The sequence below is a fragment of the Hypanus sabinus genome, chromosome 2, assembly GCF_030144855.1.
Source record: "Hypanus sabinus isolate sHypSab1 chromosome 2, sHypSab1.hap1, whole genome shotgun sequence".
NCBI lineage: Eukaryota > Metazoa > Chordata > Chondrichthyes > Myliobatiformes > Dasyatidae > Hypanus > Hypanus sabinus.
Window position 1 is genome coordinate 15,032,099 of NC_082707.1, and position 16,687 is coordinate 15,048,785.

At 43.3% G+C, this 16,687-nt stretch overlaps 1 protein-coding gene across 1 annotated transcript; it reads right to left on the reverse strand.

The window, feature by feature from the left end:
• Positions 1-8,231: 8,231 nt before the first annotated feature.
• On the reverse strand, positions 8,232-15,988 carry LOC132404265 (extracellular calcium-sensing receptor-like). Its single transcript, XM_059988408.1, has 5 exons — positions 15,710-15,988; positions 10,947-11,783; positions 10,515-10,742; positions 9,224-9,347; positions 8,232-9,136 (listed from the first exon to the last, which is right to left on the reverse strand). The coding sequence occupies exons 1-5, from the start codon at positions 15,986-15,988 to the stop codon at positions 8,232-8,234; spliced, it is 2,373 nt and encodes a 790-aa protein (XP_059844391.1).
• Between the last annotated feature and the right edge of the window lie 699 nt (positions 15,989-16,687).

Genomic DNA, 16,687 nt, shown 5'->3' on the forward strand with positions numbered 1-16,687 from the left:
GATTGAAAACTGGTCTCGGAAGTTGCAGATGGAGTTCCACCCAGATTAGTGTGAGGTGGTTCATTTTGGTGGGTAAAATATTATGGCAGAATACAGCATCTTCGCAGAATATAAGACTCTTCGCAGTGTGGAGGATCAGAGGGAACTTGGGGTCCGAGTCCATAGGACACTCAAAGCTGTTACGCAGATTTACTCTGTGGTTAAGAAGGCGTATGGTGTATTGACCTGCATCAATCGTGGAATTGAGTTTAGGGGCCGAGAGGTAATGTTGCAACTATATAGAACTCTGGTCAGACTCCACTTGGAGTACTATGCACAGTTCTGTTCGCCTCACTACAGCAAGGATGTGGAAGCCATAGAAGGGTGCAGAGAAGATTTACAAGGACGTTGCCGAGATTGGGGAGCATGCCTTATGAGAATTGGTTGAGTGTACTTGGCCTTTTCTCCTTGGAGCGACGGTGGATGAGCGGTGACATGATAGATTTGATCAATGTACTGAGAGGCATTGATCGTGTGGATAGTCGGACTTTTTTCTCTGGGCTGAAATGGCTAGCACAAGAAGGCATAGCTTTAAGATGGCTGGTAGTAGACACAGCGGAGATGTCAGGGATAATTTTGTTTTACGCAGAGAGTGGTTAGTGCGTGGAATGGGCTGCCGGCAGCGATGATGAAGGCGGGAAGGATAGGGCCTTTTAAGATACTCCAGGATGGATACACGGAACATCGAAAAATAGAGGGTTACGGGTAAGCCTAGGTAGTTCTAAGCTAAAAAAAATGGTCGGCACAATTTTGTAGGCCGAAGGGCCTGTATTATGTTGTGGGTTTTCTATGTTTCTATAATCACTCTATCTTTTCCATTATTTTCCCCTGCTCCACAGATGAAAACATGTAAGGTGAAAAACAATTATCTTTGTTAAAGAGAGTAAATCAATTGCTGAGCTGTGAACAACGTCTGATATTACAAACAGTAATCTCTCGTCCACCGAAATGTCTTGGACAGGATTCAATGTGAGAGACTTGGTGGAGCAATTTACTTTAATTATGTATTCCTTGCTGGTTTATCCGTAAATGATGGACAACAGATGAAAGATTCTAACTGAACTGTTAGGCATCATGCATAAGAGAAATCAGACCCCCATCATCAGCAACCCTTTCTCGTATCCAATTATCACCTCTGCCACTATTTCCACCCTCATGTTTTCCATTTGCGGTTCGCTTCATTTGACACTCAAAGACACTTGTGGACGAACGCGTACCCACAAAAGCATTCGGGGTCTTCCCCACACAGAAAGCCTAGATGAATGAAATGTTTCGCAATCTGCTGAGGTCTGGATAGATAACGTTCAGGACTGGTAATCAAGCAATGTACAGAAGGTCCAAGAATGAACTTCGGAAAGCGATTTCACGTGCAATGTGGGATGCCGAGCTAAAGCTCAATTGCGAAAACATGCTCGATAGCTGTCGCAGGGTCGGAGTGCCATCGCATCCTAATAGCTGACGCAATTTAATGCAGATAAGTGTGATTTGTTGCATTTGTGAAGGACAAAGCCGAGTGGGACTTATGCTGTGGGCGGTAGGGCAGTGATGTTTGCGATAGAGCAGAAGGATTTAGGAACGCGGATCGATAATCCCACGAAAGGTGTGTCAGAGGTAGATAGGTTCTTAACAGAACTTATCTCATATTGGCCATCATAACTTAAAGTAACGAGTACAAGGGTAGGAGAGATAGGCTGACAGTATACAAGAAATTGGTGAAGCCTAATTTGGAGTATTGTCACAAATACAGAAAATCTGCAGAAATTAGAAATCCAAAGCATACTTAAAATATGCTGGATGAACTCAGCGTCTATGGAAAAGACCAAACAATCGACTTTTCGGGACGGCACACGTCAGCAGGTCTGGGAAAAAGAAGAGGAGTCAGTGACATGGTGGGTTGGGGGGTGTGGGTGGTGAAGGCAGAGGTATAAGGTGGTATAAAACGGGAGAGGGGAGGGATTAAAATAAAGAGCTGGGAATGTGATTCAACAATCACAGATAGAAGTCTGGAGAAGGGGGATCTTACAGGAGAGGGTACTAGTCCGTGGAAGAACGGGAAAATGAAGGAGCACCAAATGGAAGTGGCGGGCAAGTGAGGAGATTCGGTGAGAAAGAGAAACGACAATGGGGAATAATGAAGAGGAGGGCTGGGATTCGACTTCCAGAAGTTCGAGAAAACGTATGCTCATGCAATCAGGATTGTGGCGCTCCCAATAGAATGCAGAGGATTGCAGAAACCATGTTCGGACTTAGGCAGACAACGGCAACACTGAAGTGCGCGATAAAACTTTGCGATCCAGGAATACAGATCCATAACTCCTTGAATATGGAGTCACAAGGGGCGCCTCTGGTACATCGGAGATTATAAATCAAGGTATTGAGTGATTTTATACTGAAGTTGTATTAAATATTGCAGATGCTTAATTTGGATTATTGTATGCAGTTCTAGTTACCTACCTATGGGAAAGCTGTCAATAAGATTGGAAGAGTGCAGAGGTGTTGCCAGGACTTGTGAACCTGAGTTATGGGAAGAGGTTATACAGATTGGTACTTTATTCACTGAGCACTATCAACTCCTGCCTGAGGAGTGACTTACATCCGCCCCAGGTCTACAGCAGATAGTATTTCATTGGGCCGTCACTCAGATCTGGAACATCTGGACATTGAACATGCATACATCCTGATGTTCTTCCTGAGTATAGCTCAGCACTCAATCACTATGATCCTCGACTTAAGGCACGAAACCTCCCGATGCAATTGAAGTCTCCGCTCGCGTGATACATACGGTTGCGTGGCGAAATGCAGCTCCAAATCTAAACTCATATTTGCTGGCGTCACCAATACTGTTCACCCAAAGTAAAGGTGGTGCCAAATGGCCATGTATTAGCTGATTTAAAATAATATGTTTGAATGGTGCCACAATGTCCTCTAACACAATGTCAGCAAAAGCAAATGCTGATTATTAATAACAAGATGTAAACTCTGGACGTCTAGTAAACTGTCCTCATTCAGGAATCGAACGTAGTGAGGATCAGTCACTACATATTACTTGGCGTTATCGTATTGGGGGATCTATCCTGGCATTACCACGCAAGTGCCACCAAACAGAATGCTCGGCAGCCCCGGCACTTTCTTAGATGTTTGAGTAGATTTGAGATGTCATCTAAAAGTCTGAAAGACTTCTATATCGGCAAAGTGTAGAGAACCCTAACCGTTTGCATCACGATATAAAATATAGAACATAGAATAGTACAGCACGTTACAGGTCCTTCGGCTCACAATGATGTGCCGACCCTCAAACCCTGCCTCCCATATACCCCCCACCTTAAATTCCTCCATGTACCTGTCTAGTAGTCTCTTAAACTTCATTAGTATATCTGCCTCCCCCACTGACTCAGTGGCCAGCCACTCGCTGAGTCAAAAACCTTCCTCTAATATCCCCCTCGAACTTCCCTCCCCTTACCTTAAAGCCATGTCCTCTTGTACTGAGCAGTGGTGCCCTGGGGAAGAGGCGCTGGCTGTCTACTCTGTCTATTCCTCATAATATCTTGTACACCTCTATCATGTCTCCTCTCATTCTCCTTCTCTCCAAACAGTAAAGCAATAGCTCACTTAATCTATGATCATAATCCATACTCTCTAAACCAGGCTGCATCCTGGTAAATCTCCTCTGTACCCTTTGCAATGCTTCCACATCCTTCCTAAACTGAGGCGACCAGAACTGGACACAGTGCTCCAAGTGTAACCTAACCAGAGTTTTATAGAGCTGCATCATTACATCGCGTCTCTTAAATTCTATCCCTCGTCTTATGAAAGCTAACACCCCAAAAGCTTTCTTAACTACCCTATCTACCTGTAAGGCAACTTTCAGGGATCTGTGGACATGTCCCTCCAGTTCCCTCTGCTCCTCCACACTGCTTAGTATAATGCCATTTACTTTGTTCTCTGCCTTGTAGTTTGTCCTTCCAAAGTGTACCACCTCACACTTCTCCGGGTTGAACTCCATCTGCCACTTCTCAGCCCATTTCTGCATCCTATCAGTGTCTCTCTGCGATCTTCTACAATCCTCTACACTATCTACAACACCACCAAACTTTGTGTCGTCTGCAAACTTGCCAACCCTCCGTTCTACCCCACATCCAGGTTGTTAATAAAAATCACAAAAAGTAGAGGCTCCAGAACAGATCCTTGTGGGACACAACTAGTCACAACCCTCCAATCCGAATGTACTCCCTCCACCACGACCCTCTGCCTTCTGCAGGCAAGCCAATTCTGAATCCACTTGGCCAAACCTCCCTGGATCCCATGCCTTCTGACTTTCTGAATAAGCCTACCACGTGGAACCTTGTCAAATGCCTTACTAAAATCCATGTAGATCACATCCACTGCACTACCCTCATCTATATGTCTTGTCACCTCCTCAAAGGACTCTATCAGGCTTGTTAGGCACGATCTGCCCTTGAAAAAGCCATGCTGACTGTCCCTGATCAGACCATGATTCTCTAAATGCCCATGGATCCTATCTCTAAGAATCGTTTCCAACAGCTTTCCCCCCACAGACGTAAGGCTCACTGATCTATAATTACCCGGACTATCCCTACTACCTTTTCTGAACAAGGGGACAACATTCGTCTCCCTCCAATCTTCCGGTACCATTCCTGTGGACAACGGGGACATAAAGATCCTAGCCCGAGGCTCAGCAATCTCTTTCCTTGTCTCGAGGAGAAGCTTGGGGAATATTACGTCAGGCCCCGGGGACTTAACTGTTCTAATGTATTTTAACAACTCCAACACCACTTCTCCCTTAATATTAACATGCTCCAGAACATCAACCTCACTCATATTGTCCTCACCGTCATCAAGTTCCTTCTCAGTGGTGAATACCGAAGCGAAGTATTCATTGAGGACATCGCTCACTTCCACAGCCTCCAGGCACATCTTCCCACTTTTATCTCTAATCGGTCCTACCTTCACTCCTGTCATCCTTTTGTTCTTCACATAATTGAAGAAAGCCTTGGGGTTTTCCTTTACCCTATTCGCCAAGGCCTTCTCATGCCCCCTTCTTAAGCTCCTATCTTGCTACCCTATATTCCTCAATAGACCCATCATCTGATCATTGCTTGCTAAACCTTGTGTATCCTACCTTCTTCCGCCTGACTAGATTTTCCACTTCACTTGTCACCCATGGTTCCCTCACCCTACCATTCTTTATCTTCCTCACTGGGACAAATTTATCCCTAACATCCTGCAAGATATCCATAAACATCGACGACATGTCCATAGTATATTTCCCTGCAAAAACATCGTCCCAATTCACACCCGCAAGTTCTAGCCTTATAGCCTCATAATTTCCCCTTCCCCAATTAAAAAAATTCCTGTCCTCTCTGATTCTATCCTTTTCCTTGATAATGCTAAAGGACAGGGAGAGATGGTCACTGTCCCTCAGATGCTCACCCACTGACAGATCTGTGACCTGATCCGGTTCGTTACCTAATGGTAGATCGAGTATGGCATTCCCCGCAGTATGCCTGTCAACAGGAATCCGTACTGGACACACTTAATAAACTCTGCCCGATCTAAACCCTTGGAACTAATCAAGTGCAAATCAATATTACGGAAGTTAAAGTCACCCATGATAACAACCCTGGTATTTTTGTATCTTTCGAAAATCTGCCTCCCAATCTGTGCCTCGGTATCTCTGCTACTACCAGGGGGCCTATAGAATACCCCCAGTAGAGTAACGGCTCCCTTCCTGTTCCTGACTTCCACCCATACTGACTCAAAAGAGGATCCTGCTACAATACCCATCTCTTCAGCAGCTGTAATAGTATCCGTAACCAGTAATGCCACCACTCCTCTACTTTCCCACCTCTCTATCCCATTTAAAGCACTGAAATCCAGGAAAATTGAGAATCCATTTCTGCCCTTGTGCCAGCCAAGTCTCCGTAATGGCCACTACATCATAATTCCACATATGTATCCAAGCTCTCAGTTCATCTCCTTTGTTCCTGATGCTTCTGGCATTGAGGTACACACACTTTAGCCCTACTACCTTTACACCCTTTATTCTGCTTCTCTTTCCTCAAAGCCTCTCTATTTGTTAGATCTGGCTTTACTCCATGCACTTCTTTCACTGCTCTATCACACCGGGTCTAATCCTCCTTCTAAATTAGGTGCAAGGGGGATACGATATGATACTGAACCACCGATGTCAAGGAATGGAAACGTTCTCTTGGAAGCAAGGTGACATATTGCTGCACTTTTTGCGATAATCTTGTGTTGGCATTGGCTACGGAAGTAGAGATATGCATTTGATGAGCGGCAAATTCTATTCCTGTGTTCCATAATGGTGGCATAATATCCTTGGGAATTAGAGACCAGACATTTCTACTTCAACGTTGGGCACATTATTGGGGAAGATGGTTATAGACAGGACTTCCGAGCATTTGGAGAAGCGTAGTCGAAGTACGCATAGTCATCATAGCTTTGTAAGGTGCAAGTCATTCCTCGTGAGTCTCACTGAATTATTTGAGGATGTGAAAACCATATGCAAGAAGATTATGCAATGAATGTGGTGTACGTCAATTTTAATAAGGCGTTTTACAAGGTCTCCTATGGCAGTCTGTTACATTAATTGCTGCGACATGTGATGCAGGGAATCTTAGCTGTTGTGTGCATTCAGAATTGGCTTGACCTTTGAAGACAGAGTGTCACTGTTGATGAAGAATTTACTGCCTGGAAGTCGCGGACTGTAGGCACTATTCTGTGAACCCTGTTCTTATGACTTTTATGCATTAATAGGCAAAGGAGATTGAAGGGCGGGTGAGAAAATTTACATATCAAACGAAGTTTAATGGAGTTTTGGATCGTGTCGGGGGGATACAGGGCTGGGCTAAAGTCTGAACAATTGAGTACAAACCAGAAAATCGTAAGATACACACTTTGGAAATCGGATTTGAAGGTGAAAGACAGGGTTAATGGTAGGAGCCCAGGCAGTGTGGACTTGCTCTCCTTGTCTACCTATGTTATTGGTACCAATATGTACCAGGACCTCTGACTGCTCACCGCCCCATCTTGAGAATACCATAGACTTGATCTGAGACATTCCTGATCTTGACACGAGTGAGGCAACATACCCTTCGGGTTTTCTTTCGCGCCCACAGGACCCCATCTGAGTTCCTCTGACTAATTATCTTGGTATCAGCAGTGCAGTCCTTTTCACCTCTTTGCTCTTCTGAGCCACAGCACGTCTCAGTGGCAGAGACCCTGTTACTGTGGGTCCTCCCAATATTTCGTCACCTTGAATAGCATCTAAAGCTGTATACTTATTATTGAAGGATACGGTCACAGGCGTACTCGCTGCTTGTTTTGCATTTCCCCTCCTGAGAGTCACCCGGGTCCATTCCTTCCCTTTCTGCATTTCTACAGAAACTCCTACAGTCTGCTTTTTTTGGTTTTTTTTTGGGTTTTTGGGTCTGCTAAATTTCTCTTATATTCTACTTCGCTGTCTTGTCAGTCTCTTGAATTTCATCGGGTGAATTCTAAACTTTCTTACTTTTCGACCTGAATATGCTTTTTTCGTTGATCTGTCTTGAACTCTGATCGGTAGCCAGAAGGGGACTATTTTTTCCTGCCCTTTGAAACAGATCAGTTTTCCCCGACCGTCATGCGGAACGTTATGTTTCTTTGCTGTACATTAATACATTTAAAGTATTTCAAAAAAAAATGTTCGCTGTGCCTCTGCCATCCTTTCAGAATAGACGTTACATTCTCAATGTTTGATTGATCGATCCATGTTTCAACAGGGAAACTGAAAAGTCCTTTAAATTCTGGACAAATGATTTATTGTTCAGCAACACCATGAATTCAATCAATATGCATCCTCAGTAATTGACAATTAGAAACTGCGATGGCACTCGCTTTAGTGAAGGAGAACAAAATTACTAAATAGACAAGATATTATATCGGGTTTGTTTTATCAAAAATATACCTCTCACTGTCCTCATCCACATCTTTCTGATGTTGCACGTTATTGATTACCTGCACCGCAGTTGATGTGCAACTTTATTCTCCATTATTACTGTTTTACCTTATTCTACCTCTCTGCTTTCATCTGTATGCGCGCATCCGAGATCAGCTTTTGAATGTTTCTCGGTGGCCACAGCAATATTAAATCAACTCAATGCTTCAAGCTTTCATGAAGGCACTTTCCCCATCAAATGTTTCTTAGTATTTCTCTCCGGCTTTAACAATATGATGTAACATTTAGGCGCAAAGATGCAGAAAAGTAAACCAAAGCTGGAAGCCAAAATGGCAAACACTTCCACGGCCACAGCGAATTTCCCGGGAGAACTTACATAAGCTGGAATGAAAGATATCCAAACAGCGCAGAAAATTAACATGCTAAATGTGATGTATTTCGCCTCGTTGAAATTGTCCGGCAAATTTCGTGCCATAAATGCAACGACAAAACAAACCATTGACAGGCAGCCAATATAACCCAGGACGCAGTAAAATGCGACTTCGGATCCCACATCACATTCCAGAAGGATCACCTCGTTGAAATAGGACATGTTTTTGACAGGGAGAGGTGGCGATTGGATTAGCCAGATGCTACATATTAAGCATTGTAGCAGAGTAAGAAGAAACACAGTCAGGCGTTGTTGGAGGGGACCAAACCACTTGGCTACCTTATTACTGGGTAGTTTTGCCTGAAATGCCATCACCACAACAATCGTCTTGCCCAAAACACAGGAGATGCAGAGAACGAAAGTAGCGCCAAACACGGTGTGGCGTAACATGCAGGACCATGCAGTCGGTTCTCCAATGAATGCGATTGAACAGAGAAAACAGAGGCTCAGTGCGAGGAGCAGAAGGAAACTGAGCTCCGAATTGTTAGCCTTCACGATCGGAGTGTCTTTGTGAATCAAGAAAATGACACCTATCGTGGCAGAGATGCAAATTCCGCTCATCGCCAGTGTGGTGAGAACGATCCCCATGACCTCGGAAAATGAGAGAAAGTCAATCTGCTTCTGTATACACTGGTCTTGCCGGTCATTGGGCCAGAAATCGGTCGGGCACATCTTGCACTTAATTGAATCTTGAAAGAGGAAATTCAAGTTGATTTAATTAGCGGATTGGTGCCGCTTGCTAACACTTAAACAATGAAGATATTATTTGTCCTTACCTGTTGTGTTACTGATCGCCCCTTGCTCGCAAGGAATGCAATCAAAGCAACAAATAGGCTGTCCTTTGCGAGCTGCTTTTCTTGTTCCAGTGGAACAGCTGTTGGAACAAACAGCCATGGGGACCTCGTGGCAAAAAAATAGTAACGTGTTAATGTTTTTTTTCTTTCAGAGAAATATCAATCGCAGGGATGGGAAATCTACTGGAGTTCAGGTGCAGTGTCTAGCAGATATAAGAGCGACTTAAGAGACAACTTCCTCTCGCTGGAGATAGTTGTTATATGGAACAAGGCTCGAGAGGAAGTGGGTTCAGGCAACTGTAATTACAACGTTTATACACGTAGACAAGTAGAAGGGCCGGAAAGTTTTCAGGGATAAATGTGATAATCATAGCTGGGCATGTCTGTGAGTATTGGTGAGTTGTACTGAAGACCCTGGCTTTGTACGGTATGAATCAACACCGTTTAGTTTAGTTCTTTACTGGTGGTGTTTTCAATTTTGCATCTGGAGAACATACAAGTTCTTTTATCGTGACATATCAATACAACATCTCAGTTTTTTTTTTCAGTTTCGTAGGCAACTAAGAGCATCCCTGCCAGAAACTCAGGGCTTCCTGCAGTTACCATTACCTTAGTTTTCTGCCAATGTTCGTTTTGTTCAGGAACATATATACAGCAATCCCTGCTTATCGGACACTCACATTAATTGACTCTACACATACTGTCCCGGGTAACGAACGGCTCCGGTTTTTTACATGCGACTGTAAGTCAATTCTGTCCGTACGTTAAAATGCACACAGAATCCCTGGACATGCTTAACGGACTTCCACATTATTGCAATGAATACCACCAAAATCACATCTGCTATTAAATAATTATTACTAAACGGAGAGATAGATCGATGGAGAGAAAGTCGGATAGAGCGAGAAATTGAGATAGACGACTAAGGCAAAGACACAGACGGTCAGGGATAAAGAGGAAGAGAGAGAGGGGACGGAAAGAATATGACAGAGAAATGCAGACAGAAAGACAGGATCAGAGGTAACTAGTTATTACCTTCATAGGAATTGAGCTTTGTGGGTAAGGTGGGCTTTTGAATTTAATAATCCGTTATGAAGTAGAGCTTGTCGTAACTAGGCGTTCGTAAACAGAGGAGCGTCTGAGGTTCTGCTATTCAATTACATCATGAATATCACTCTTGTTGCTTTGTTACAAAAATAAATTTTGTGCTTTGCCAGCTCTTAAACTGCAATATAATTTTATTAAAACCAGGAATCGCTTTGACAGGCATTACCTCTCTGCGACCACCAGACCAAACAATAGATTCTTCTTTTATTATGATCTGTTCTTCTGAAGGAGCGGATCCGTCATAATGTCCAACTATCAAAACCGCGGCATTCCCCTCGCTATTCACCTGCCAGTTCACAATATCGTACGTTGCCACCGAATCTCCGTTCTCGTCGAAACTGACCCTTTCCCCGACCTTAGTTGTGAAATTTAGCGTTTGCATGTAATGCAAAACCTGCCGGAGGAAGACACAGGTGATGGAACATGACATCGATCACCAATAAGAGAAAACCTGCAGATACTAGAAACCCAAGCGACAAACAAAGAACGCTGCAGGAATGGAGCAGACAAGGCGGCATCTATCGGTCACTCATCGGTAGACATAAACAAACAAATCTTAATTAAGCTGTGTTCGAATTACTTACTCAGTTCTACGTACCTGCCACGGCTGAAAATCTGAAACACTTGCGCAGGACTGATTGACAAATGGACCTTCACCGTTTTTACACGAAAACATATTGTGAAGTGCATGTGCTATAGCGTAAGTAGCCTCATAAACTTTGTTGGTCACTCTGAGTTGAGATGTTTCTGTATAGGTGTTAGACACAGTCTTTAGGCTTTCCGCTCCTGAACATTCACGAGGCTGAGGGATGGCCGTTGCGCTCACTGTGTTGTTATCTATTCTTTTCAGACTGCAGCCGAATGTCTTTTCCCAAAATTCTTCAACCAGAAGATTGCCGGGATAGGCAGATGGATGAAGATCCATTAGGAAGTCTTTGAATCCCGGAATATTGACGTAAGGTACAGCGACTCCGATGGCCCCAGTAAGGAACATTTTGTTCTCCTCTGGAGGTAGAAACGAAGTGGCGATCCACGCCTCACTGCCCACCCACTGGATGCCAGAAATATTTTGTCGAACTATTTCTTTCAATAAAATAGGCATGTCCCCTTGAGCGAGAAAGGCTACTACAACTTTTGTGGAGGCTGTCCGAATAACATGGATAACACGAAGTAACCTTTCTCTCGAATACGTCCTGTGGAAGGACTCGGAGAAGGCAATGCATATCCCAAACTGCTGAACCATTTCAGTGAAGGCCTGCATCCCAAAGTTTCCGTAATCGTTGTCGCTTCTCACCGTTCCAATCCAAGTCCATCCAAACCGCTTGACAAGTTGAGCCAACGCTTTAGTTTGAAAATGGTCGCTTGGGATTGTTCGAAAAAATGAGGGGAATTTTTGTCGGTTGCTGAGGCAGGCACACGTGGAGAAATAACTGACCTGGTCAGCAACCACAGTAAAATCAGGAAAAAAAAACAGAGAAATTAGTTCAGTCACGGTTGAAAGTGCCCAGGCAAAGACCAATATCTAGATGTACAGTACTACCGTTGGCGTGTTCCATATGAGTACAGAGAGCTGGCAGAAGGTTCTACTTATAAATTCGGATTTGCACATCAATGCTATTCTGGTTTCTAAGTTAATTTCTGCACCAAATTGAGTAAAGGCAGAATCCCTAGAACATATCCTTGTCATTTAAACAGTTCGATCATCATCCTGATAGCCGTTGCCTGGCACAGTCACAGCCCTTAAGTATATCACATAATCATGTCATAATATATATTAATTATATAAAATATAAAGGGTATGCCATTTATTTGTAATTCATATTTTTCTTGCGAATACTAATTATCTGATTATATCTACCTGTGGCGTTGCTGGCAGTAAAGTTCTCACTGCTTCAATTGTGCTTCAATGTAGTTGAGCGGATGGCGATAAATTTCACTTCCCATTTGAGGAATGAATGTTTCTTTTGGATGTCTTAAGTGCTTGCTCTGCGACATATGTCCCATATCACGACCCAAATCAAGCATGTATTATTTATTTAAAGGTAGAGCCCGGTAACATGCCCTTCCAGTTGTAGCAAAGTAACCAATTAAGTATTTGCTACTCTGAGGCAAAGCAGGTCGGATAAATGCCCATGGCCTGGCTTGGTGTTTCCTCGGGAACTGACGGAAGTCAATTGCAGAAAATACCGTTGCCCGGGCACAGATAATTGAAACATCCTTAGTGGCAGGAGAGTTACCGGAAGATTGGAGGATAGCCAACTTTGAAAAAAAAAACCAACAAGCTCAAAACAGAATCCAGGAAATTATAGGCCGGTGTCTTTGACATCAGTTTTGGGAAAGTTATTAGAAGGTATGCTCAGGGACCGGATATATAACTATTTGCATAGAGATAGATTCACTAAAGATAGACAGCATACAATAGTTTATTGCATGGTAGGTCATGGTTAACCAATCCTATGGAATGTTTTAGAAACATAGAAACACAGAAAACCTACAGCACAATACGGGCCTCTCGGCCCACAAAGTTGTGCCGAACATGTCCCTACCTTAGAAATTATTAGAGTTACACCTAGCCCTCTATTTCTCTGTTCCATATACCTATCTAAAAGTCTATTAAAAGAAACGTCCACCAACGTTTGTGGCAGCCCATTCCATGCACTCACCACTCTGCGTCAAATACATACCCCTCAAATCTCCTCTGTGCCTTCTCCTCAGCACCTTAAACCTGCGTCCTCTTTTGGCAACCATTTCAGTCCTGGGAAAAAGCCACTAACTATCCACACGATCAATGCCTCTCATCATTTTTTCACTTCTATCAGGTCACATCTCATCCTCTGTCGCTCAAAGGAGAAAATGCCAAGCTACTCAATGGTTTTTCATAAGGCCTGCTCCCCAATCCAGGCAATATCCTTGTAAATCTCCTCTGCACCTTTTCTATGGTTTCCACATCCTTCCTGTAGTGAGGCGACCAGAACTGTGCACAGTACTCCAAGTGGGGTCTGACCAGGGTCATATATAGCTGCAATATTACCTCTCGGCACTTAAAATTAATCCCACGATTGATGAAGGCAAATGCACAGTATGTCTTCTTAACCATAGAGTCAACCTGCGCAGGCGATTTGTGCGTCTTATGAACTCTGATCCCAAGATCCCTCTGATCCTCCATACTATATACTGCCATCATATTTGACCTACCAAAATGAACTACGTCACACCTGTCTGGGTTGAACTCCATCTGCAACTCCTCAGTCCAGTTTTGCATCCTATCAATCGTCGTCGATAACCTCTGACAGCCCGCAACACTATCCACAGCACCTCCAATCATTGTGTCGTCAGCAAACTTACTAACCCATCCCTCCACTTCCTCATCCAGGTCATTTATATAAAATCACGAAGTGTACGAGTCCGAGAACAGATCTTTGAGGCACATCTCGCTTTGAGGAAATTACCAGAAAGGAGGATGACGGCAAGGCCATGGATGTAGTCTATATGGAATGTATTAAGGCATTTGACAAGGTCCCACGTGGGAGGTTGGTCGAGAAAGTTCGGTCGGTCGGAATTCAGAATGACATAGTACATTGTATTAGAGAACGGTTTTGTGGCAGAAGCTAGAGAGTGATAGTAGAGAGTTGCCTCTCTGACTGGAGGCCTGTGATTCATAGAGTTTCGCAGGGATCAGCACTGGGTCCTTTGCTATTAGTCAGCGATCTGGATAATAAATTAGTTAAGTGGATCGGCGTGTTTGCGGATGGTACTAGGAATGGGCATTAGTGGAGAGTGAGGAAAGCTCTCATGGCTTGCAGAGGTAACTGCGTCAGTTGGAAAAATTGTCTGAAAAATAGCAGATGGTATTTGATGCAAACGAGTACGAGGTTTTGCACTTCAGTATCACCAACCAGGGTAGGTCTTACACTCTGAGCCGTAGGGTGCTGAGGAGTGTGGTAGAACGAAAGGGTTTCAGGATATAAGTATATAATTTGTCGAAAGTGGCGTCAAAGGTAGATAGTGTCGGAAAGAAAACGTTTGGCACATTGGCCTTTATAAGTCAATATATTGAATATAAACAATGAGATGCTAGGTTGAAGTTGTAAAAGATGTTGGTAATGCAAATTTGGAGTATTGTGTGCAGGTTGGGTCACAGACCTACAAGAATGATGTAAATAAGGCTGAAAGAATGCAGAGAAAATTTACATGGATGTTGTCCCGTCTGAGGTATAAGGAAGGATTGAATAGGTTAAGACTGTATGCTTGAGAACGCAGACTACTGGGAAGAGATTTGATGGACGCATACAAAATTATGCAGAGTATACCGGGTAATGTAAGCAGATGTTTTCCACTCAGATTGGGAGGGACTGTAACCAGATTTCATGACTGAAGGGCGTAAGTTGAAAAGTTTAAGAGGAACACGACGGGAAACATATTTACTCAGAATGTCGCGAATGTGTTAATACAGCTGTCAACACGTGGTACCTCCAGTTCAAATTTTAAGAGAAGCTTAGAATTGTACATGATTTGAAGGGATTCGGAGAGCTATTGTTCTTGTGCTGGCTATTGGGAGTAGGCAGATTAAATGGTTTCAGTATGGACTAAATAGGTTGAGCGGCCTGTCTCTGTGCTGTACTTAAGAAACCGGAGCACTTGGATGGAACCGACACAGTCACAGGGGGACTATGCAAACTCCTTACAGAAAGCAATGGGAAATGAACCCAATCGAGGACGTTGTCATTCTAAAAAGCATTACTCTAGCTGCTACGCTACCATGCTGTCGCAAAATGAGAGGCACTGTAGCATATTGATTAAGGCAGACGCGAGACTGTGGCATTGGTATCTGGAGCAACAAATAAAATGCCGGAGTAACTCAGCGAGGCAGGAAACATGCACGCAAGGAAATCGACGGTGAAGTTTTGAGTCAAACCTATCGTTTGTATTGGAACCAACTATCTTTTCTCCAACACAAGGTTCGAACGTTCAATTAAACCGAAACATCGAGCGCCCATTCTCTTCCACTAACGCCCCCTGACCGTTAAAGTTCCTCAACATCTCGACTGAAACACCGCTTAGTATTGGGGCCTCTGCCCCAGGTTCGAGCTGTATGTGTGTAGTTTGTACTTCCTGCCCGTATGGATTGCTTTGAATTCCATCTCATTAATGTAACGTCGATCAAGTCGGCACTATTCCTCTGTATAGATCAATTAGAAGCTGGATTGACTTACAGTATATTCAATACAAGCATAAAAAGACAAACATATGCTCCACGTATTGATTTCAGGGCCATAGTTTTACACCTGTGGATAAATGAGAACTCTCAACGAAACAACCTTTCAAAATTAAAGCCTGAGAAAAAAAAAAGGGTGATCTTACCATGGGGACTTTGAAAGGACCTATTGACGCCGCCACTGCCAGCGACTGTGAAGATCCCGATTCTGCCACGATGGCAGGAACGAGTGAGCGCGAGGGACAGGAGTTCTGCGTGGAATTTGCGATCTCTCCGTTCATCAGTTCGAAAGCCGCTTTCACTGAGAAGCGAGGAAGACTGCAAGAATCATAAATCCTGTAACCCAGTGTAAGATTGGGAAGGAGAACAGGACTTCTGTTTATCTCTTCAATCGCGAATATCAAGGCCTGCATAAAGCGGAACATGGGGAATTCAAACCTGCAAGAAGGAGATGTTTGGTGAAATATTAAATTGGTAAATTGATTTATTTTTGTCGTGCATATCCTAGTATGAAATAAACCTTGATTTGGAAACCACTATTATAATATATTTCATTACTACAGTAAAACAAGTTAACTCAACATCCGAATGTTGAATAAAGCGTTTGTTCAAGAGAAAGTGCAGAATAGGCTGACAGCAAGGCATAAAGTGATAAAGAGGCAGGATTCAGGTCAAGAGTTCAGCTTATTCAACTGGGGCACAGTTGAAGTCTTATAACAGGCGGATAGAAGCTGCCATCTATTTTGGTGGAGATTACATTTTTACCCTCCAGGCGATGGGAAGGAAGGGAAAGAGAAAATTTTCAGTGTGTTTGTCTGTCTTTGATTATGAAAGATAGTTTACCGAGGGAGAAAGAAGTGTGGACAGATTATATTACTCGCAGTCCTAATGTCTACAGGTTATTTCTCTGAAATATATATTTTTTCAAATGAACATGCTCGGCAGTTTTATAATTTATAAAATTTTTTGAAGCAAATGTTTGGGGTAGGATTCGATAATGATGCTCAAATGATCCCTTGACTCTGGACGAAAAATTATTTGCTGAAACCGAAAGAGTTAGCATTTCAGGGAAAACATTATATTAGTTAGTTTCAAGTTAGCACTCTGCAGCACTTTATATATCT

Coding starts and splice junctions, on each gene's coding strand:
- LOC132404265 (XM_059988408.1), bottom strand. CDS start 15,988: ATGTTCCGCTTTATGCAGGCCTTGATATTCGCGATTGAAGAGATAAAC. Junction 11,784..15,709: donor GTCCTTTCAAAGTCCCCATG/GTAAGATCACCC, acceptor GTTGCTGACCAG/GTCAGTTATTTCTCCACGTG. Junction 9,137..9,223: donor GGCGATCAGTAACACAACAG/GTAAGGACAAAT, acceptor TCCTCTTTCAAG/ATTCAATTAAGTGCAAGATG.